The sequence below is a fragment of the Microcaecilia unicolor genome, chromosome 2, assembly GCF_901765095.1.
Source record: "Microcaecilia unicolor chromosome 2, aMicUni1.1, whole genome shotgun sequence".
NCBI classification, from domain to species: domain Eukaryota; kingdom Metazoa; phylum Chordata; class Amphibia; order Gymnophiona; family Siphonopidae; genus Microcaecilia; species Microcaecilia unicolor.
In genome coordinates this window covers 551,766,946-551,788,745 of record NC_044032.1, presented here as the reverse complement: position 1 = coordinate 551,788,745, position 21,800 = coordinate 551,766,946, and the positions used below count along the sequence as shown (strand labels likewise).

General features: G+C 41.3%; 1 protein-coding gene across 1 annotated transcript in view; it reads left to right on the top strand.

Annotated features, from left to right (window-relative positions):
- The window catches only part of FRYL (FRY like transcription coactivator), a 655,466-nt gene that overhangs the window by 338,391 nt on the left and 295,275 nt on the right, over positions 1-21,800 (top strand). The window contains 2 exon segments of the mRNA XM_030191364.1: positions 10,454-10,622; positions 20,122-20,381. Of these exon segments, the coding sequence (XP_030047224.1) occupies positions 10,454-10,622; positions 20,122-20,381 (429 nt within the window).

Sequence of the window (21,800 nt, the reverse complement as noted above, 5' to 3'; positions counted from 1 at the left end):
CAAAAACATATATTAAATATAAATCACTCTTTCATCTGAATTTTATTATCCAACTAGTGTTTCTATGTAAATATAAATATAGCAATTTTTTTTCAATATAGGCCATCACACTACAGAGTCCTTGTTAATAGCACTACATGACTTCATTCGCACTTCATATGACCAGTGCTGCTCTGTTATCATAGTTTCACTATATCTGTCATCTGCTTTTGATTTGGTTGATGACACACTTCTCCGTCGCCTTGTCTTGATAGGGATATCTGGTACTGTTCTTACATGGTTCTCTCCAATGATATCTGCCAATTGTGCTTGATAGTACTAGTACAGCTCCAGCTCCTCTCTCCTCAGGTGTACCCAAAGGTTCTGTTCTCTCCCTTGCCCTCTTTAATATTTTTCTTTCACCATTGCTCACAATTATTCAAGATTATGGTTGCACTCATTTCTGCTATGCAGACGACTTTCAAGTAATCTGCAAAGTATCTGGCTCCACTTATTACTCAGCTAAACACCTGTCTACCGCAAGTGTCTTCTTGATTTGTCTATCGCAAGTGTCTTCCTGATTTAATGCAGATCTTCTCTTTTTGAATGAAACAAAGTGTGAATCTATTCTTTTCCCATATTCTCGTGAAGTACATGTGTGTCCCCCCCCCCCCCCCCCCCCCCTTCACTGAGTGGTCTTTTTCTCCCTTTAGACTCAATCAAAATTCTTGGTGTCATCTTTGACGCTGCTCTGTCTTTTAAACCCCAAATTACTGCTGTTCTCCAATCCTCTTTCTTTGCTGTCTATCATGTGTGCTGTATTCATCCTTTGCTCCCAGCCACCTTACTTCGTCCTCTGATCCTAGACTATTGTAATTCCCTTTACACTGGCCTTCTTTTACATTCTGTCAAGCACCAACAACTGGTCTGATCCACAGCCATCAAGCTCCTTCGTTATGCAAATAGATTTGACCTTGTCACACTTCTCCGTTCTGAACACTGACTTTCCTTATCTGCTTCTATACAATTTAAAATGTATACACTCTAGTGTATAAATCCAGGCTCTCCTCTGTCCCTTCCTATCTCCACAACCTTCTCATTCCCTACACACCTCTACTTTTCCTCCGTTCCATGGATCACAACCTTCTGACCTCTTCTCCCACATAGATTCGCCTGACAATTAGTCATTTCCCAGCCTTTAGCTATCTTGACCCCAAATTCTGGAACAACCTCCCACTTACTGTATGTAACCAATCCTCTCTTTCTGCTTTTAAACAACCCTGAAATCTCATCTTTTCTCTCTGGTTTTCCCTCCTTCTGACACCTCTGACCATTGTGTTAGTCTTCCTTTTCTTTTCTTTGTTTTTTATGCTTTGGATTATCTCTGATTTTAACTGTGATTTCTCTTTTATGCTCTATTACCCATTTATTGTATTTTGTATTGTTTTTATATTTTTTCAACCACTTTATGCCCCTTTACCCCTGCCCTGAGCTTTCTGATCCGGGAAATTATAGACCGATAAGTCTGACGTCGGTTCCGGCCAAAATGGTAGAGACTATTATTAAGAACAAAATTACAGAGCATATTCAAAAGCATGGATTAATGAAACAAAGTCAACATGGATTTAGTGAAGGGAAATCTTGCCTCACCAATCCACTACATTTCTTTGAAGGGGTGAACAAACATGTGGATAAAGGTGAGCCAGTTGATATTGTGTATCTGGATTTTCAGAAGGCGTTTGACAGAGTACCTCATGAAATACTCCAGAGGAAATTGGAGAGTCATGGCATAGGAGGTAGTGTTCTAGTGTGGATTAAAAACTGGTTAAAAGATAGAAAACAGAGAGTAGGGTTAAATGGTCAGTATTCTCAATGGAGAAGGGTAGTTAGTGGGGATCCCCAGGGCTCTGTGCTGGGACCGCTGCCTTTTAACATATTTATAAATGACCTAGAGATGGGAGTAACTAGTGAGGTAATTAAATTTGCTGATGACACAAAGTTATTCAAAGTCGTTAAATCGCGGGAGGATTGTGAAAAATTACATGAGGACCTTACGAGTCTGGGCATCTAAATGGCAGATGGCGTTTAATGTAAGCAAGAGCAAAGTGATGCATGTGGGCAAGAGAAACCCGAATTATAGCTACATAATGCAAGGTTCCACGTTAGGAGTCACAGACCAAGAAGGAGATCTAGGATGGTGTCGTCGCTGATACTTTGAAACCTTGTGCTCAGTGTGCTGCTGTGGCTAAGAAAGCAAATAGAATGTTAGGTATTATTAGGAAAGGAATGGAAACAAAAGTGAGGATGTTATAATGCCTTTGTATCGCTCCAAGGTGCAACCGCACCTCGAATATTGTGTTCAATTCTTGTCGCCGCATCTCAAAAACGATATAGTGGAATTAGAAAAGGTGCAGAGAAGGGCGACGAAAATGATAAAGGGGATGGGACGACTTCCCTATGAGGAAAGGCTAAAGCGGCTAGGGCTCTTCAGCTTGGAGAAAAGGTGACTGAGGGGAGGTATGATAGAGGTCTATAAAATAATGAGTGAAGTTGAACGGCTAGATGTGAAGCATCTGTTTACGCTTTCCAAAAATACTAGGACTAGGCAGCATGCCATGAAGCTACAATGTAGTAAATTTAAAACGAATAGGAGAAATTTTTTCTTCACTCAACGTGTAATTAAACTCTGGAATTCGTTGCCGTAGAATGTGGTAAAGGCGGTTAGCTTAGCGCAGATTAAAAAAAGGTTTGGAGAGCTTCCTAAAGGAAAAGTCCATAGACCATTATTAAATTGGACGGGGAAAATCCACTATTTCTGGGATAAGCAGTATAAAATATTTTGTACTTTTTTGGGATCTTGCCAGTTATTTGTGACCTGGATTGGCCACTGTTGGAAACAGGATGCTGGACCTTTGGTTTTTCCCAGTATGGCAATACTTATGTATTTATGAGAGGAGAGTACCATGGCAGGAGAAAAAGAAGAGCTAGAGATGCAGAGTAATGGGGTGCTAGGGAGAGAGGTGCCAGAGAAGTAAGAAGAGTTGCCAGAAGAAAAAAAAAAAAAAAAGGAAGAGAGAAAGAAAGATGGTTACCGGGGGGGGGGGGGGGGGGGGGTAAGGTGCTAGAATTAGGGGATAGAAGAATCAAAGAAGGAAGATGGTGCCCATCCTCCTTCCGGTACACATTAATTGATTTGATTACTTTATTTTTTGTCTAATAGATTGTAAGCTCTTTGAGCAGGGACTGTCTTTCTTCTATGTTTGTCCAGCGCTGCGTATGCCTTGTAGCGCTATAGAAATGCTAAATAGTAGTAGTAGTAATTGAGGAAAAAAATGGTAATCCTGGATGGAGGGAAGGGAGGAGTTAGTGCCAGGGGAGGGAAGGCAAGGGAGGAGAGGGAGATGGAGGAAATGGAATCAAAGTTATTGGTTGAATGTTTAGGATCAATTAAAAAAAAGTAATCTATGGGGCTTATTTTCAAAGCACTTAGGGAGTCTTTTACTAAGACGTGCTCACGTTTCTAGCGCACGCTAAAAATAGGCGTACACTAAATGATAGAGAACAATTGATCTATATGCCAAAAAAAAAAAAAAAAAAACAATTTCTGAACCACATTTCTGTCCGGTTCCAAAGCAAGTGTTACAAGCAGGGTAGTTCTCTAGGTGATTACTTCTTATGATGATTCCAGGAACTCAGTTAAGATTAGAAACAGTTGTTCCTTTTATAGTCTCTCCTTCATTCCTAGGCCTTGATAAAGTCAAATATTGAGCTTTCACAATTGGTGGCAATGATTCAGGCTGCATTAACAAAATCTCTCTCAAATATTTCTTCACCATATTAATGGCTGGAATTAGAGGGCTTTGGAAAATTGAGAAACCTCAAGGTATTCCTCCTGGTCTAATTTTCCAAATATTCCATCTTCCTGGCCATAAAGATCTTATTCTTGACCAGTACGTTGCACACGTCTTGTAGCTCTGAGACCCTGGAATTCAGAGTAGATATATATATTTTTTATTAATATATTTCAACATTTCACTACACAATATGAATATGCAATCGGCATTACACTCAGGAAATCCATAATAAAATAAAGAAAAAAATCTTTAAAGCCTATTGGTCCACAATTAAAGAGAAATTAGATTCTAAGAATACAGAAACCTAAATAGCATAAGACATTTAAAGAAAATAATATAACGGTTGCTACCTCGGGTTACCGACCCTAGCCTGCTAATTAGGGAGGGCATATAACATTCATATCTACTCTAGCATCAAGAAATTCTTTTAACTGTTTTAGGTCTACAAACTGAAAATGTTTACCCTCAAGCAGTAAATTACATGTACAAGGAAATCGTAATACAAAGTTTATTCCCAATGTCAACGCTCTAGGGCACTGCTCCAAAAAAGCCCTGCGCCTAACTTGTGTAGGCTTTGAGAGATCTGGAAAAATACGGACCTTTGAGCCCAAAAACAAGTTTTCTGAATGTCTTAGGGAAAGTCTTAAAACAGCATTGCGATCAGGCTCCAGCACAAAAGTGACTAGCATAGTTGATCTCTGAGTAATAATTTCCAGTGAATTCTCCAGGAATGAAGTCAGATTCATTCCGTCCCCCACTACTGGGGGGTTTCCATCAACCCCCTTCGGGTTCCAGATGTAATAAGCCCAAGTTATGGGGGGGTAGCGAATCCTTATCCATTCCAAGAATGTCTACCATATACTTTTTTACCATTTCCACAGGTGGAATTAAAGGAGATTTGGGAAAGTTAAGAAACCTAAGGTTAAGTCTCCTAGCCTGATTCTCCAGATACTCCATTCATTTATGCAGAAAATTATTATTCTTAACCAATACAGTTTCTAAAGTTCCCATTTCTTGCAATTTAGTATTCACATTTTCCAGTTTCAAAGATTGCTGTGCAGTCACTTGCGCTTGGAGTAGCGCAGCTTCAGAAAGGATTCTTATATCATCAGTATTTTCTTTTAATGTAGTTTGCATAGAGGTTTGAATGTTATAAACCATGTCCCATAATGACTCTAATGTCACAATTGCTGGTCTAACCACACCACTAGCAACAGGGAGGGATTGAGGTTGAGCCTCAGCACGAGACAATCTAGAAACAATATCCTGAGGTAATACCTGAAGAGCAGTTTGAATTAGTAATTCTTGTGGTTGAGGTCCGTTCTCAGTCACTGCAGACCTTCCCTTGAACAGGTTAGGTTGAACCCCTTCGGTTTCCGTCGCTGCTCGGGCTGCTAGCAACTCCCTCCCAGGCTGAGGCGGAGCAATACGCTCCACGGGGCTCAGGGAAGCCCCGTTAGCACTCTCAATCGACGCCAACGCATAGAGAGTTGCAGTAGGGGTCGAAGTTCCCCGGGGACCCAGTTGTTGCTTCGGAAATTGCAGAGTCGTCTGCCTCCATGCTGAAGATGTTTCAGGAACCGAGGGATGTTCCTTAACCTTTCCCCTCCGTTTCCCCATTGGAAAAGACGAGGCTACAGCGGCAGCAAAGAAGCTGATCAGAAGAGCAACCTCAGGAGCCAACGCAGGTGCATCCGTTCACAGCGCCATCTTGGATCTCCATTTGCTCGAATCCAGAGTAGATGTTTGAGAACCTTGCTAATTTGCCATTTGAAGCTGGGCAGAAAGTGAACCATTAATATTAATAAATTCAGATGAAAATCTTCTCATCACTCTTGCCAAAGAGGAGGTCAAAGTATGGATAGCTTCCCAGAGAAAGTCCAAAGTGACTATATTTGGCCTTGCAAGCACAATCATCATGTCCAAAGAAGCTCCTTCCCCCCAAGGACAAAGGGGTACTCACTATCAGATGACTCTGTGCTCCAAACTCTTTCCAACTCAATTGATGACATTCAGGGGGGGGGTCCAGTGCTGGAGGGTCCTACACGGGAAGCCCAGATTCCACAATTGCCCCAGAGCCTTCACCAACCCAACCTGCACTGATTGAACTTCTGGGTTCTGGTGGAGCTGATGTGGGTGCGGGGCTCAAGGAAACTTCCCCATCTGTACTGCTGCTGCCCTTAAACCGGTTGAAGCTCAGAAATCCTCGCCTTAACAGCGGGGTCGAGGCCAGCACTGGAGGTTGTTGCCAAACTTTCCCCCTTCTTTTCCCCATCTGAATAGAACAGGGAATGCTGAACAAGGTAAGCAAACCAGATGAGGAATGGAACTTCTTCCAGGGCATCTGTTCAAAATGTCATCTTGGATCCTCTCCACCTATCTTAATATTAAACTACACCATTTGGTGATCACAGGATGCCAGGTGGTCACCTACTATAACATCAGAAACACTCTCCCCATTAGTAAACACTAAATCCAATATGGTCCCATCCCGCGTGTGTTCCATTACCAACTGCTGGAATAGTTCTCCCGTAGAAAACCAAGGATCACCTTACTTTCTAACGCTTCCTACTTTCTTACCTATTTATATGTTGCTTTACCCTTCACTATCAATTATAATGTTCTATTACGTATTAAGTTGACATTGTAAATAGTATACCATGCCATACTTTGTATTGTTTTTGAATATTTTTTACTGCTGTAATTGTCCATTGCTCATGTTTAATTTATTCTTACTGTATACCGCCTTGAGTGAATTCCTTCAAAAAGGCGGTAAATTAAATCCTAATAAATAAAGGATCTCCCTACTTCTAAAAGACCATGCAATAAGGATACCCCAGTCAACATCTGGCATATTAAAATTTTCTATTAGTGGTGCTTTCCCTTTCACAGCTATATTTTGAATGTCTTCAACTAAACCTCAGTCCACTTCTTCTTTCCAGATCGACCCACAGTGCCTCCTTTTTACCCTGTAGGACCTGCGGTTGTGTTGCTTTAATATTATATTTAACATAAAGTGGTGCTCATGTAACTTTATAAGTCTGTGTGCTTTGAAAATGAGCCTCAAAATCATCCCCCCTTCCTTTCTTTCTACCCTTAAGTACATAAGTATTGCCATACTAAGACGGACCTACTGAAGGTCCATCAAGCCCAGCATCCTGTTTCCATCATGACCTATGAACTTTGCTTTTAGGTAGCTATGCAAACCTTTTTTTAAACCCTGCTAAGCTAACCAATTTTACTACATTCTCTGGTAATGAATTCCAGAGTTTACTTACACGTTGCGTGAAGAAATATTTTCTCAGGTTCATTTTAAATTTAGTACTTTGTAGCTTCATTGCATGCCCCCCTAGTCCTAGTATTTTTGGAAAGAGTAAACAAGTGATTCACGTCTACCCATTCCACTCCACTCATTATTTTATAAACCTCTATCATATCTCCCCTCAGCCATCTTTTCTCCAAACTGAAGAGCCCTAGCCACTTTAGCTCATAGGGAGGTTGTCCCATCCCATTTATCATTTTCGTCACTCTCTGTTTTTGAGATGCAGTGACCAGAATTTCACACAATATTCGAGGCGTGGTCGCACCACGGAGCGATATAAAGGTATTATAATGTCATCGTTTTTTTTTTTTTACCGTTCCTTTCCTAATTATACCTAACATTCTATTTGCTTTCTTAGCCACCACCGCACACTGAGCAGAGTGTTCTCATGTATCATCAACGATGACGCCTAGATCCCTTTCCTGGTCGCTGACTCCTAATGTGGAACCCTGCATGATGTAGCTATAGTTCGGGTTCCATCACAGCCTCATGATCTAAAATCTTGTTTCCTATAATTTGGACATTAGTATATACTAGGCTTTAACTGATAAGGTCAAAAAGTAGTTGATAGCCAACTAGTAAAATTACTAGTTTATGTGGCTACATAAGTGTTACCTAAAAATAGCCTCTGAATTTGGGGCACAAGAAGCTATAAAATTCTGTACATAAATGCTGGTCCCAATCCCAATCTGTCCTACACCAGGAGAAAATTACTATAGCAGGAATAGCATTAAGAAGATGCTTAGTCCAGGTGGAATCAGGCAAGCATACTGAAGCAAGTAGGATGCTATTAGCACAGATGTGGTGTGACCACTGTCTCCTATACTTCTGTGCAATGGCAGAAGGAAGCATTCCTATCATAATGCATATTAGACATCTGCATAGTTCCTTCAATGAACCTCAGTATTTCAAGATCAAAAGGTAATAAGTTCATTGCAGAGAAACCAAGCAAAACATGTTTTTCTATTATTCCACAGATGTCAGAATTTACATATTTCCCTCTACAGCTGCAGAGTAGAATAATAGAGAAAATTACTTTAGGTAATGGCTGATCTCAAAGACTGAATATACTTTCTGAGGAAAAGCAATAGGAAGTTCAAAGATAAATGTAGCAAAAAAAGGATAAACATTTAGGAGCCCTTTTACAAAAGGTTAGCATGCGCTAGTAGAATTAGTGCACACTAAATGCTAAGAAGTTCATTTTATACCTATGGGCTTCTTAGAATTTAGTACATGCAAATTTTGTTAGTGTGCACTAAGCTTTAGTGAAAGGGCTCCTTAGTGTCCTGCTTCAAACTGTTTGCGTTATGGATACAGATAATGTGAGCTTTAACCTGTGAAATCAATTATCAGCTGGTAACAGGAGCATGAAGACTATTGCCTAGCAACATGCCTTAGGCATGTGTTTGTTTTTTAAACAAAATCTAAGTTTGGAATACAAACTACACAATTTAAAAATCTGCCCTAAAGCAAGGGTTCACCACTATATATAGTAGAGAAAAGACAAAATGGGAGGAAATTTGCCTTTCATAAGTATCCACCAGTAACTGCAATGCAGCAGTAGAGAGAGAAGGTAATTACAGAACTCCATATATAGATATTGAACTTTTCTTGGTGGACTCTGCTATTAGAAAAAGAAAACAAATATGGAGGGTCCTTTTATTTATTTACTTTTTTAATTCCTTTACTATTCAATGAAAGATTTGAAACTTGTTCCTAGAAAGGGATACCTGTGCGTGCTGTAAGCCAGGAAGACAAATGATATAATGAAAGTACCAAAAATAAGATGAACTATATAAAATCTTGAAAAAATGGTTACATCTAAGAATTGTAAGATAGATAAAAATCCCACACAGCAAGAAATAGGAAACACTAATTTGTACAGAGCAGTGAGGTTCATTCATTGCAGTCTTCAAAACCATCAATGGTAAATCACACATCTGGACAATCTGGGACATCATCTGAGAAGAAACTCTCCCCACTCTGGGTGAAGGGAATGAAAAATAAAAATGGGAGTTTAAACACAGAAGCAAGCAATCTTCAAACAGCCAAACCAAATCCAGTCTCAGGAGGGAAAAGAAAGTAAGCTTAGAGTGTTGCCTTTTTTTTTTTATCCAATTGCCAAAACAAAAACAAAAAAACAAACTCCTTCACAAGCCATCCCTGAGGAGAAAAAAAAAAAAGGGAACACAGCTCCCAAGACTAAATTTTTAGTCTAGTGGAAAATAGTTAAAATGGTTCTTCCACTGCACTTCACTAATGAAGTGCTCAAACTTGAAGAAAATTCAGTTCAGCTCTAGAAGCTCACTATTGAACTGCAACTTACTGTGCTCTTAAAAGGAGTTTAAAGCATAGCTTTCTCCATAGATAGAATAGGAGTAGCGAAGTGCCTGAGTTGGACCTTAAAAAAAACAGTGTGAGACCACTTAGCTATAAGAAAGGTAGCTATTATGGAGAGCAGTGCACCACATAAGAAACCAGGAAATTGAACAGTTCTCTAAGGTCCCCATAAAGGAGATCTGATAGAAAACAAGACTTCTCTAAGTACAGAGCAACATAGCATAAAATAGAAACAAATAAGAAATATATTTGCTGTTTTACTGAAGGTAAATAGTGTAGTTACAGAGTGAGAAGGCAGCTACAGGATGGGGAGGAGAGAGGGAAGGGACTCGGATAACTGTGAGTTTTTCCATGTGGCTCCAAGGCTTTCCAGAGAAGTGATCCCTGGATCCAGCATTAAACTGGTCCAGGAGCCTGCCTCAGACAAATGGTGAAAAGGAACCTAGACCCCAAGAATCTTTGCTGGGGACAAGGAAAGGGGTCCTGTCCAAGTATTTCTGAGGCAACTTTCTTTCTTACAGCACTTCAATACGTAAAATATAATTATAGCTGAACTGGACCAGGTAGAAGTGGTTCCAGAACCTTACCAGGACCTGCAAAGTGAACTGTCACCAGCTGCTGGAGACAGAAAATTACTGAATAACTGTGCCTGCACAGCAATGCCCTCTCTAATTTTTGCTGGCCTGTGTGCGCATGAAAATATTTTGTGCACAAGTTTTCAGCTTCAACTCAATGCTTGCTGTATAGCCTAGGGTGAATCACTTGGAACTATTTGATTTCTTTGTCTCCATCTGCTGGTCAATGGGCACAGTGCCATTGGGCTGGTCTGGTAAGGATGCTGAGAACAGGTATTCAAACTATTTTTGAAAAGTTTATCTTGTAGACATTTTTCAATTTAATGTAATGCAATATGATAGCTAATGTTTGAAAAATAATCTTTAATTGCCTTGTTATATAGATACTGGAACCCAAGATGTTTCGCTATGCTCACAAATTGGAGGTCCAGAGAAATGATCTGATCCTAAGTCAACCATCTCCTTTGCCACACTTGTATTCGGTTTCATATTATCAACTTTCAGAAGAATTGGCAAGAACATACCCTGAGCTAACACTTGCTATTTTTTCAGGTATAAGCAGATACCTTTGAGTATGTCTGTTCTTGAGAGAGATATTTGAAATTGACTCATTTAGGACCAGTTCTTATTCACTAGAAACACTGGCATTGGCTAATTCATGCTTTTTGTTTTTTTTTATTAAACTTTCCATGTTTAAGCTGATAAACTTTAGAAAGTTGAAACATGGGCCCTCCTAATGATTTAAACTTAGTCTGCTGGTCATTGATTCCAGCTGGACCTGAGTGAACCACAGACAGGGCTAGATTTCCTATTATTAATAGAAGGGGCATGTGCCTAAGGGCATCTGTACTGCACAGAGCACCTCTTCCCATCAGTTTGATCATCTTCCCCTCCCTCCCACTGTTAGTGAAAGAAGGCATAGAAGATCATATGCCTAGGGGTACATAAAATGTACATCTGGTGCTGACCATAGCAGAAACATGCTTGATCACAGGAAGGGATAAAAGACAGATGACACAGTGGTCACTAATGCTAGCCATTAATTTTATAACTTTCTGCAGTGAAGTTCACTTTATAGACTTACCATATTTTCAAGGTAAGAACACATACTTTCATCTTGAAAATTGTCTGAGGGAAAGTACCCACATATATTTGTACTTATTCATTTATGCAGATACTTTCTCTAAGTAAAAATATGCTGGTACTTTTGAAAATGCAAACTATGGGAGCAATTTTATAAAAAGTAGCCTAGGTTGCAAGCACAAGGAGAGAATATATATTTATATATGTGTATTTTATAAAGACAACTGAGAAAATTAAAGAGTCATGGGATAGGAGGCAAAGTTCTGGTGTGGCTTAGGAATTGGTTATTGGACAGAAAACAGAGGGTAGGTTACATGGTCATTTCTCTCAATGGAGAAGGGTGAACAGTGGAGTGTTGCAGGGATCTGTACTGGGACCAGTACTATTTAACATATTTATAAATAATATTGGAATCGGAACAATGAGTGAGGTGATCAAGTTTGCAGATGATACAAAACTATTCAAAGTTGTTAAAATAAGTGCGGACTGTGAAATACTGCAGGAAGACCTTAAGAAATTGGAAGACTGGGCATCCAAATGTTGAATGAAATTTGATGTGGACAAATGCATAGTTACCTGATGCTAGGGTCCACCTTGGAAGTCAGCGCTCAAGAAAAACATCTGGATGTCATTGTAGATAATACGCTGAAATCTTCTGCTCAGTGTGCGGCGGCGACCAAAAAATCAAATAGGATGCTAGGAATTATTAGGAAAGGGATGATGAATAAGACCAGAAACACTATAACGCCTTTGTATCGCTCCATGGTGCGTCCGTACCTTGAGTATTGCATTCAGTTCTGATCGCCATATCTCAAAAAAGATATAGCGGAATTAGAAAAGGTTCAAAGAATGACCAGACCAAGGTGATAAAGTGGATCGAACTCATATGAGGAAAGGCTAAAGAGGTTATGGTTCTTCAGCTTGGAAAAGAGACAGATGAGGGGAGATATGATTGAGGTCTGCAAAATCCTGAGTGGTGTAGAGCTAGTAGAAGTGAATTGATTTTTTACTCGTTCCAAAAGTACAAAGACTAGGGGACACTCGAGGAAGTTACATGGAAATACTTTGAAAACAAATAGGAGAAAATATTTGTTCACTGAACGAATAGTTAAGCTGTGCAACTCTTTGCTGCAGGATGTGGTAAGAGTGGTTAGCGTATCTGGGTTTAAAAAAGGTTATGGAGGATGTGGTAACAGCGGTTAGCGTATCTGGGTTTAAAAAAGGTTTGGACAGTTTCCTGGAGGGAAAGTCCATAGTCTGCTATTGAGGAAGACATGGGAAGCAACTGCTTGTCCTGGGATTTGTAGTATGGAGTGTTGCCATGATTTGGGTTTGTGCAATGTACTTGTGACCTGGCGTGGCCAGTGTTTTCAAAACCGGATACTGGGCTAGATGTACCATTGATCTGACCCAGTATGGCCACTCTTATGTTCTTATGTACACACAGGTATCTGTGTTTCCAATCACTACTGTAATACATCCTGACTTACAGTGATGCTGCAGTCTAGAAGAAGTTGCAGGAATAAGGCTCCCATTTCAATTCATACTGCTTGGAAAATTTTGTGTCTCTAACTTATCCACAACATGTCTAAAGCTGCCATGAAGAAATCAATTTCTAAAATGGTGGACACAAAAAGCTGCGAGTGACATGAAGTAGGCCCACTGGATGAGTCTTGTTCCGGAGGATTCTGTTGATGTGGAAGTTGAAGTGTCTCCTGCAGAGCGTGGGCTGGAAATATGCAGTGCTCTATCCAACATGGCTTAAGGAAATCAGTGTGGCCAGATACCTTATCTTCAACTCAGTGGAGGAAATGTGCAGTTTTGTGAATTTGAATTCCAGCCCTAGTGTGGTACCATGGTGTATGGGGCCATGGCATCAGTGGGACAGAACACATAGGTTACAGTTTATTCCCATGTTGAGGGAGAGATGGAGCCCAACTGGAAAGTGCTTGTGGACATGCAGGCTTTTTGTTTTTGAAGTGGACTACTTTATGTGGGCTGCTGGATGCCGAACTCCTTGAGATTGGACTGGAAAGTACAGATAACACTCCTATAAAGTCCCATTTTCCTTTCCCTTGGATGTATGGAGAACACTGTTGGTCCCGTGGGCCATTGGACAGAGGGTGGTGGACACAAGAAACAAAAAATAATAATACTTATCATGTTTGTAGTAGTACTGGACATAAAGCACTATGTTGTTGTTAGGTATTGTCTCCACGCCTCTCTCCCGGACCAAGGTGGCCTCCTGACTTGTCCTGTACGACTCCGCAATAAATGTAACACTCCTGGCTGGCTTGGTGAGATTTTCTTTAATAGTTCCAAAATATGGTCCATTTCCCAACTCAGTTTATAGGTGCTGCAATTCAAGTTTCCTTAAAACAGGTTTTCAAAATACAGCTTCTCCTTTATAGCTCCATGCATACTCCCAGGACCTGGAGCCAAAAAAACACTGCCTCTCTCTAGGCACTGCCTAGGGCAGCACCCCGCAAGCAACCCCCTCTTCCCCCAGTCCCCTGTGTTTAACTTGCTTTTCAGTTTTTTATTAATTAAAGTAAACCTCCTCACCCACAGGCCCCAAAGCTCACTGATTCCCCCCAGAATACAGTGCTTCCGGAGATAAAGTTCTTTTAATATTGCACATCACTGGTACAAGCTCAACCTCTTTCCTTCACCTCTCACACCCACAGAGGTTGAAGGGAACCCCTCCCTCTACCAGCCTTTAACACCTGGATTCCACCCACTCGGGTCAGGGTTGAGCTGCACAGCACAAATACCCGCTTCAGGCACCTGCTTCTGTAGTGAGCTTCACCCGGACTCCCCTGTTCAGACGTCCAGAGTTCCTGCTATCAAGCACTCCTCCACTTCCCACCCAGGCTAGAAAATAGGGTGGTTATAAATCATTTTAACCTTTTTCCCTGTACCTGGGCCAGTGCAGAGATATCCATGGGTTCAATCCCAGCTGCTTATACTCCTTGGGACAATTCCTCCTCTCCTGCCTCTGGCTGCCAGTCCATCAGCTCTTCTCCTTGTATGTCACCCAGCTGATCCAAATCCTCCTGATTATCCTCTCTAAACCAGTCCCCACCCTCCTCACCTGGAGCCTGGGACTTGTAGTTCTTACTCTCCTCCCTAATAGGATCTGGAGTTCTATGCAGAGGCTCTTGGGAACTGTAGTCTTCCTCCCTCTCAGAGGAAATAAGATGCTTGTATCTCTGAGAAGGAGTGGGCCATCTACCCCGAGGAACCTGGGACTTGTAGTTTAAGTTTTCAGAGGGAAGTCTTTCCTTCCTGCTCTTTGCCCCGGCAACTTCCTCACCTATTAACCTGGACTCCTCACAGTATTCAGGTGCAATATGGCCCAGCCCTAAAGAACTTAACAATTTAAGAAACTGGTGCAAGGAAGTAATTGAACATAATAACATCACTGCAGAGGAGTCTTGTCTCTTAGTCACTTCTTGAACAGTTGCTAGCTAGAAGTGTCTTTATGGTGCTCAGGGGGTGGGAAGAATTATCTGCATTTAACTGACTGACAGTTATCCTCCGGCCTATTTTTTATTTTTTTCATCTTGAGTTTATTTAGTGGTTTGGGATTTTAAGATGGGGAGAGGATAGTTATTTTTCCCACTTGGGGTATTGGAAGGGAGGGATGTGATGAGGTGGGGTGGGGTGGATCAGAAGCCATGATGTGGATGGAGGATGACCTACTTGCATTTTTGGTCTGTATTGAATTAACGGGAGGGATTGAATAGGGGTGGAGGGAGAAGTGTTGTGAGTATTTGGGGTATTTGGGTGAATTTGAATAAGGGGATGATGGGTTTGTGGATGGATGAGGATTGGATTTTGTTAGGTTTATTTACCTGTTAAATCTTTTTATTGAACATTCAATAAACATTCAGGTAAACCCAATTCAATGACTCATGTTTTAACTTTTGAACAGTGTTAACTCCTCATTTATCCCTGCCTCACCCATAATCCCCTCAAATAATGTAGTACAACTTTGTTAGGTTTATTTTAAAAAATAGGAAGAAAAATGTACAGAGATGGGGACAGAAAAAAGGCATTATGACCAAAGACCTATGGATAAGAATCAGTTATTTTAGGAGTCTGTCTGCTACTTAGATGTTTAGTAACAAGATTCTCTAGCTGGTTTGGTATCTGTAGCTGCTGAAGTGGTTAAAATCATATCCCTAAATATGAGGGGGATTTCTATTGCAATTAAAGGGGCTCATATCTTGTTTCTGTGGCAAAGTAGGACCATGGGAACACCTCAAGTTTGTTGTAGTGTTAGTAGATAGGAAATTCTGTGTCTCCTTCAATACAGGCAGTTGGGGCGTAAGTATTCTGATCATAAATTGTGTCCACGCAATGTAGACTGCTCCTCCTTGGATAGAGGTGTCGATTGTAATACTGGAAGTAAAACTCTATGGTAGGATACTCACCCTGGGTAATGTGTGTGGGAACAACAGTGGATCACATTAATTTTTTAAAGATCTGTCTAGACTCAATACGATACTGCGTCTCTTATTGTGGGAAGTGACTGAAAATTCATGTTTGGATCTGAGGTTGAAGAGGTCTTGGACCTAATGCAGGGGGGGTTGCCTCCATCAGTTTCCAGATGAAGTTGGATTGTTGTGAGATAAAGGCGAGTCAGTTGCCTGACCATCATCTGGTTTCTCTGATACTTAGTTCTCCTGAGGTGGGGTAGTTGGCAGTTTGATTTGTCCCTACTGATGGATCAGGAGTTTTTCTCCCTTTTCACTAAAGGCCTGGAGGAGTTCTCTGAATTTCCTCCTCCTGATTGTTGTTCTTCATTGCAATGGGAAACCCTCAACATAGTCTTACAGACAAAATTATTGCCTGGCCATGGCATAAAACAATTAAGGGAATAGAAGCAAAAGCAACTTATGAGAGTTATTGAAGAGCTAGAATTTAAGCATTAATGAAATTGGAGCAACCACACTTAAAAACAGCTGGTGTTAGTGTGGGATAAGTTAACAGTGTTACAGACTGAACAGATTGAGGTGTTTCAGGACGGGTGACAAAGTTTTATTAGCATAGAAATATGTGTGAGTCTTATTCAAAGAAGGGAGGCAAGGTGATGATGGAACAAAGGATGTGTTTGGTGGGTTTAAACACCTTCCTTCAGAGCATACTAAGATCTGTAAAGAATTTTACACTTTGTTATGTGCTGCATCAGGTGATTGGTCAGATAAAGATAAATAGCTGATTAGTTGGGTGAAAGTTTGACTTCTATAGGCTATGATTTCAACTCATCTACTTGGTTTTCATTCAGCAGCTAGAATTGTACTGTAATATGTTCAGAAGTAATAACAGATATACAGCATATTTTGTTTTCTTTCACAAAGTTATAAACCTTTATTTTAAAGAACGATGTGTGTTTAATATAAATCAGTTTATATTTTTCAGTTTTGTTTGTGGGGATAGGATTTTTGTTTTTATTTTGTTTTCTGTGTATAACCCATTATAGTTCTTGTTAAGGAATAGCTGGCATAGTGGATTTAACACACTTTTTCAGTAGTAGCTCAAGGTGAGTTACATTCGGGTACAGAGATCAAATATTGATAAACAGCAATAAGGTTTCTTTCAATTAAGATTCCTGTCTGAACAACAGGGGATTGTAGCTTGGGTTCAGCTGTGGGCATAAACTAGGCAGCAGACACTTAGAGGCAGATGCAGCAACCAAACGTAAAAAAATCTAAATCGTTAAAGTCCCTAACGATTTTAAAATAACGAAAAATGCACCAAAAAAAAAAGTCACACATGCTGAGATCGGTATTGAAACGTACAATGTATCAAAGAATCACAATACACATCGTTAATCGGCCCCCAAATCATGCGCAGAGCAGCCAAGCGTTATGTTAGCTGCTCTGCGCATGCCACAAACAGTCAAAACACAGTCAAATCACAAGCACATGGCTCCCAAATCAAAACAAAAATAAAAAAAAAGGGTCGGGAGGGGGCAAGGGCGCTCATCAGGAGCGTCCTGTACGGACGGCCTTGCCCCCCCCCCCCGCTGCTCCCCACTTTCCGCCGCTCCCCCCACCCCAAAAAAGCAAAATTCAAGCAGCCCTGCTCCCCACTTTCCGCCGCTCCCCCCACCCTGAAAAAGCAAAATTCGAGCAGCCCCTGCCCCCCTCCCTTCCTCACTACTCTCTCACCTCAGTTCCGCCTCCCGACATCCTCCGTCCTGTGCCCCGCCCCCTTTTGGGGTCGTCGCCGCCATTCCCCTCCTCCATCGGGCCCCCCTCCCTCTTACCGGGCCCGTGCAGCGCCTCTCTCCTCTGTCCGAAGGCGCTGCACGGGCAAGAAGAAAGCCTGATGCCTGCCTTCGCCCAGCTTCGATGGCGCGTCTTTCTCCTGCTGGGCCCGCCCCTGTCTGACGTCAGTAACCTACGTTGGTTACTGACGTCAGACAGGGGCGGGCCCAGCAGGAGAAAGACGCGCCATCGAAGCTGGGCAAAGGCAGGCATCAGGCTTTCTTCTTGCCCGTGCAGCGCCTTCGGACAGAGGAGAGAGGCGCTGCACGGGCCCGGTAAGAGGGAGGGGGGCCCGATGGAGGAGGGGAATGGCGGCGACGACCCCAAAAGGGGGTGGGGCACAGGACGGAGGATGTCGGGAGGCGGAGCTGAGGTGAGAGTAGTGAGGGAGGGAAGGGGGCAGGGGCTGCTCGAATTTTGCTTTTTCGGGGAGGGGGGAGCGGCGGAAAGTGGGGAGCAGCGGGGGGGGGGGGGGGCAAGGCCGTCCGTACAGGACGCTCCTGATGAGCGCCCTTGCCCCCTCCCGATCCTATTTTTATTTTTTTATGTGTTTTCTGACGTCCTTTGGACCAATCACAGCGCTTTTAGCTCTGCTAATGCGCTGGGATTGGCTCAAAGTTTGTTTATTTTTTCTCTTAATGATTTTTCCTGGCACAGAGCTGTCCTAACGAGTGGTCCAGACCTCTCGTTAGTTTTCCTGCCTTTTTCCTGCGTAAAGGCAATCGGAAAAGGTTAGTGCATGTCGTTTCAATGGGGTTTTCACACTAATTGCTCATCTCCATTCCGTTTTCGTTAGCTGCTGGCTTCCTCGGTAAAAGCCCTTTGATGCATGCAACGGATCAAATTTTCCTCGTTGGAGAGTCATTAAAGGCTCATTTAGCTTTAGTGCATCTACCTCTTAAACCAGAGGAAAAGTCTTTATTATGCTTTTATTCATGCAGTTAGGTTCACTAAATAACACCAGCCTGTCTCTTTTCTCACAGTCAGGCAAGTCAGTTTAACATAAATAATCTTTCAATGTAACCACCACATATGCCTGTTCTCTTACAGGCCTGACTGACAGACACAAAAATGGGTGCTAGCAGTCTCTGCCACTTCACTAGCAAGTTTTGCTCCATGTTTATAAAGGCCTATCCCATTTTGCAGGCTATAGTACTCAAGCCCCTCCTAATTAATCACACAGTTGTAGCTGGCCAGGTTTGGTGGTTTCCCTCAGCTACAGCTGGCAGGGAAGGGGGGGGGGGCTACCTTCAGCCAGCTTTGGCAGGACGTGGGAGTCTTCCCTCAACTCCCCCCAAAGCCATTGTAACTTTCCCATGTTCAGAAGGTTTATTCTCTCCCTCCACCCCCCCTTGGGCTGTGCCTTCCTGCCTAAGAGGCCTTTTTACCAAGGTGCGGTAAAAAAGGGCCCTGTTCTAGCGACAGCAGCCATTTTGCTGTACACTGAAGCCCTTTTTACCGCAGCAGGTAAAAAGGCTGCAAAAATACATGGCCATGCGATAAGATTGCTCTTACCACGTGGCCATGCAGGAGGGAGCACTTACCATCACCCATTGAGGGTGGCAGTAAGGGCTCTGGCTCTAACCTGGTGGTAACCGGGTAGTGCACAGTGTTGTCCAATTACCGCTGGGTAAGCACCACACAAAAAAGTCAAGCCCTATTTTCCTCAGTGTGGGAAATGGCATGCGCTGGGGCTGGAACTATTGCTGGCAGTAACTCCAAATTGGCGTGCGGTAAGCCCATGTTGGGCTTACCACTGCTTTGTTAAAAGGGCCCCTAAGTTTCCAAGGGGCAAGTCGACACTGAAAAGTAACAGTACTGAAAATGTAATTTGATTTCCTTCAATTACTACCCTCTTATTTGTCTTAATGTTATGTTATCACTTGATAAATAGGTAGTCTGTGACTGGCTACAAGTTCTTGCAGATCCTCCAGTGAAAAACATGGAGATTGCACATGCTGTTGTGACTTCCTAAGCATAGAGTTGCTTGCTAATTTTGGTGTCTGAGGGTTATTACAAAACTTAGTAAGACATGGAAAGGCATTGGGTTAAGTGTTGTAAGAATTAAAATTGAAGATATGGCCTGAAATAACTTAACAGCAGAATGGGAGACAGCATTTTTAGCAGAGTTTGGGCATATTTGGGATAGATATGGATAGTGCTGTGGGGAAAGAGTTGAGAGCACTGTTTCCTGTAAGCTGAGAGGGAATACTCCAACTGCATTGCTGCCAGCAGGAGGTGGTGCTTCAATATTGTGTTTTCAGCCATTAGGGACAGGCAGGTTATCTGGAGTCCTGCAGAGCTTACCTGTACTTCACTATTCAAAATGTGATAGTGAAACAGTACTCCCCTTGGCAGCACTGTTCGCGGAGGACTCCCACTCAGCTTAGAGGCAGTAGTGGTTGAGAGGTCATGTAAAAGAGGATGGATAGGAAGTTGATGTTGGATTTTATATATGAATTTATATGCTTTCTGTTCAAAGCAGAAGAATCCCAACTGGACAGACTTGATGGGCCAAATTGGTCTTATCTGCCAGCACTATAAACTCTATTTAAGCCCAGCAGAGAGATTTCTTGAATAGAATATTTTTCCACATGTTTGAAAAATATTTAGTTTGTTGATGAATTGTATAGTACCCCTTAAGTGAAATTGCTAGTTTGGCTCATAGTCTTGTTTTTCTTTTTAATCAGAGGTGAGCCAGAGAATTCAAACAGCACATCCTGCTGGTAGACAAGTGATGCTGCACTATTTGCTACCATGGATGAATAACATTGAGTTAGTAGATTTGAAACCTTTGCTAACAGTAAGAAGGAATGAAGAAGAGGAAGAAGATTCCTTGAAAGATAGGGAGCTGATGGTGAACAGTAGACGCTGGTTGAAAGGTGAAGGCTGGGGATCACCTGAAGCCACTGCTATGGTTCTGAACAATCTGATGTTCATGACTGCAAAGGTAAGTGCAGAAGACCAGTCTTGTTCTTGTTTCTGCTAACCAATGAACTCAACAAAATAAAAAGCAATCTTTCAAGGACCTTCCCTAGCAGAAAGATAATCAATGTTGGTGTCACATTTTTCTATGTGTGTGCTAACAGTGAAGAGATTTTGAAACAATGAATCACAGTGCTTAATGATTGAGTTGTTTGTCGGCACTTTATATGCACATAATTGTTTTAACTGCTACTTCTATGTTGTAGCGCTATAGAAATGCTAAATAGTAGTAGTAGTTTTTTTTTTTTGTTACATTTGTACCCCGCGCTTTCCCACTCATGGCAGGCTCAATGCGGCTTACTTCTTATTATTTTATCAACAGTAATAATTCCTGAACAGAGCTTTTATCATGATTTTAATAATCAATTAAACATTAACCCCATCATACTAGCAGATATGGTATAATTTGTTTTGGGGTTATTTTTCTATTTAAATTCATGTCCCTAATTTTTTTTTAAGGAATTGTTACATTATTACATTAACTGCAGCAGGAGAAAAGGATATATAAATAGAAATTCACAACTCAATACTTTTGCTGAAATTGATTCTCTTCTTTCCCTGAAAAACTTTGAAATTCTGAATTTAATTTGACAAATTCAAATTTTTTTCTTGTTTTATGAGTGTTAATTAAAAAAAGTGTTTTTTTTAATTCATGAAATTTTTCAATACAAATAAAGTAAATCAGGAAACTCCTGCTTTAAAGAAATTCACTTTTAGAAAAAAAATGAAAAGACTACAAACAAGTAGAAGAAAGTAACAGTGCAAAAACAGTCCACCTAATAGAAGAATCCAAGAAAGTAAAACCCTTGAAGCTAGGGTTACATAGGAAATACAATAAAAATAGTAAATATGAGAGAAAAATACATTTATGCAAGCTAATTAAACAGTTGCACTTCCAGATTCAGGATTTTCCATTTTCCAACTTCTTTGCATCCAAAAAGGTTTTCGATTGGTCAGGGTCAACCCCCCCCCCCCCCCCCCCATATATTTAGTAGAGGAAAGTGTCACAAAATATTTACAGGGAAGACACAACACAAACTGTGCCTCAAGTGAAATCACCTGTTGCCTCATTGATAGAAATTTCTTTCGCCTTTTTTGTATACACTTTATTAAATCAGGAAAAAGTCCAAACTTTTTGTCCCATGAACAATTTTTGCCTGTGGTGAAAATAAAGCTTTAATACATTATCTCTATCCTGTGGAAAAATAAAAGTAACCAAAAGAAACTGTGAATCAGACTTTTCTAGAAATGCTGTCAAATCCAAAGTGTCTTGAGAAATCTCCAACTCTGGATTTTCCTGAACTGTGTAAACTTTAAGCATAGAGGAAATATAATAAGACTTCGAAATAGTTGGAAAGCTTCCTTAGGTATCATAGTAAAACAT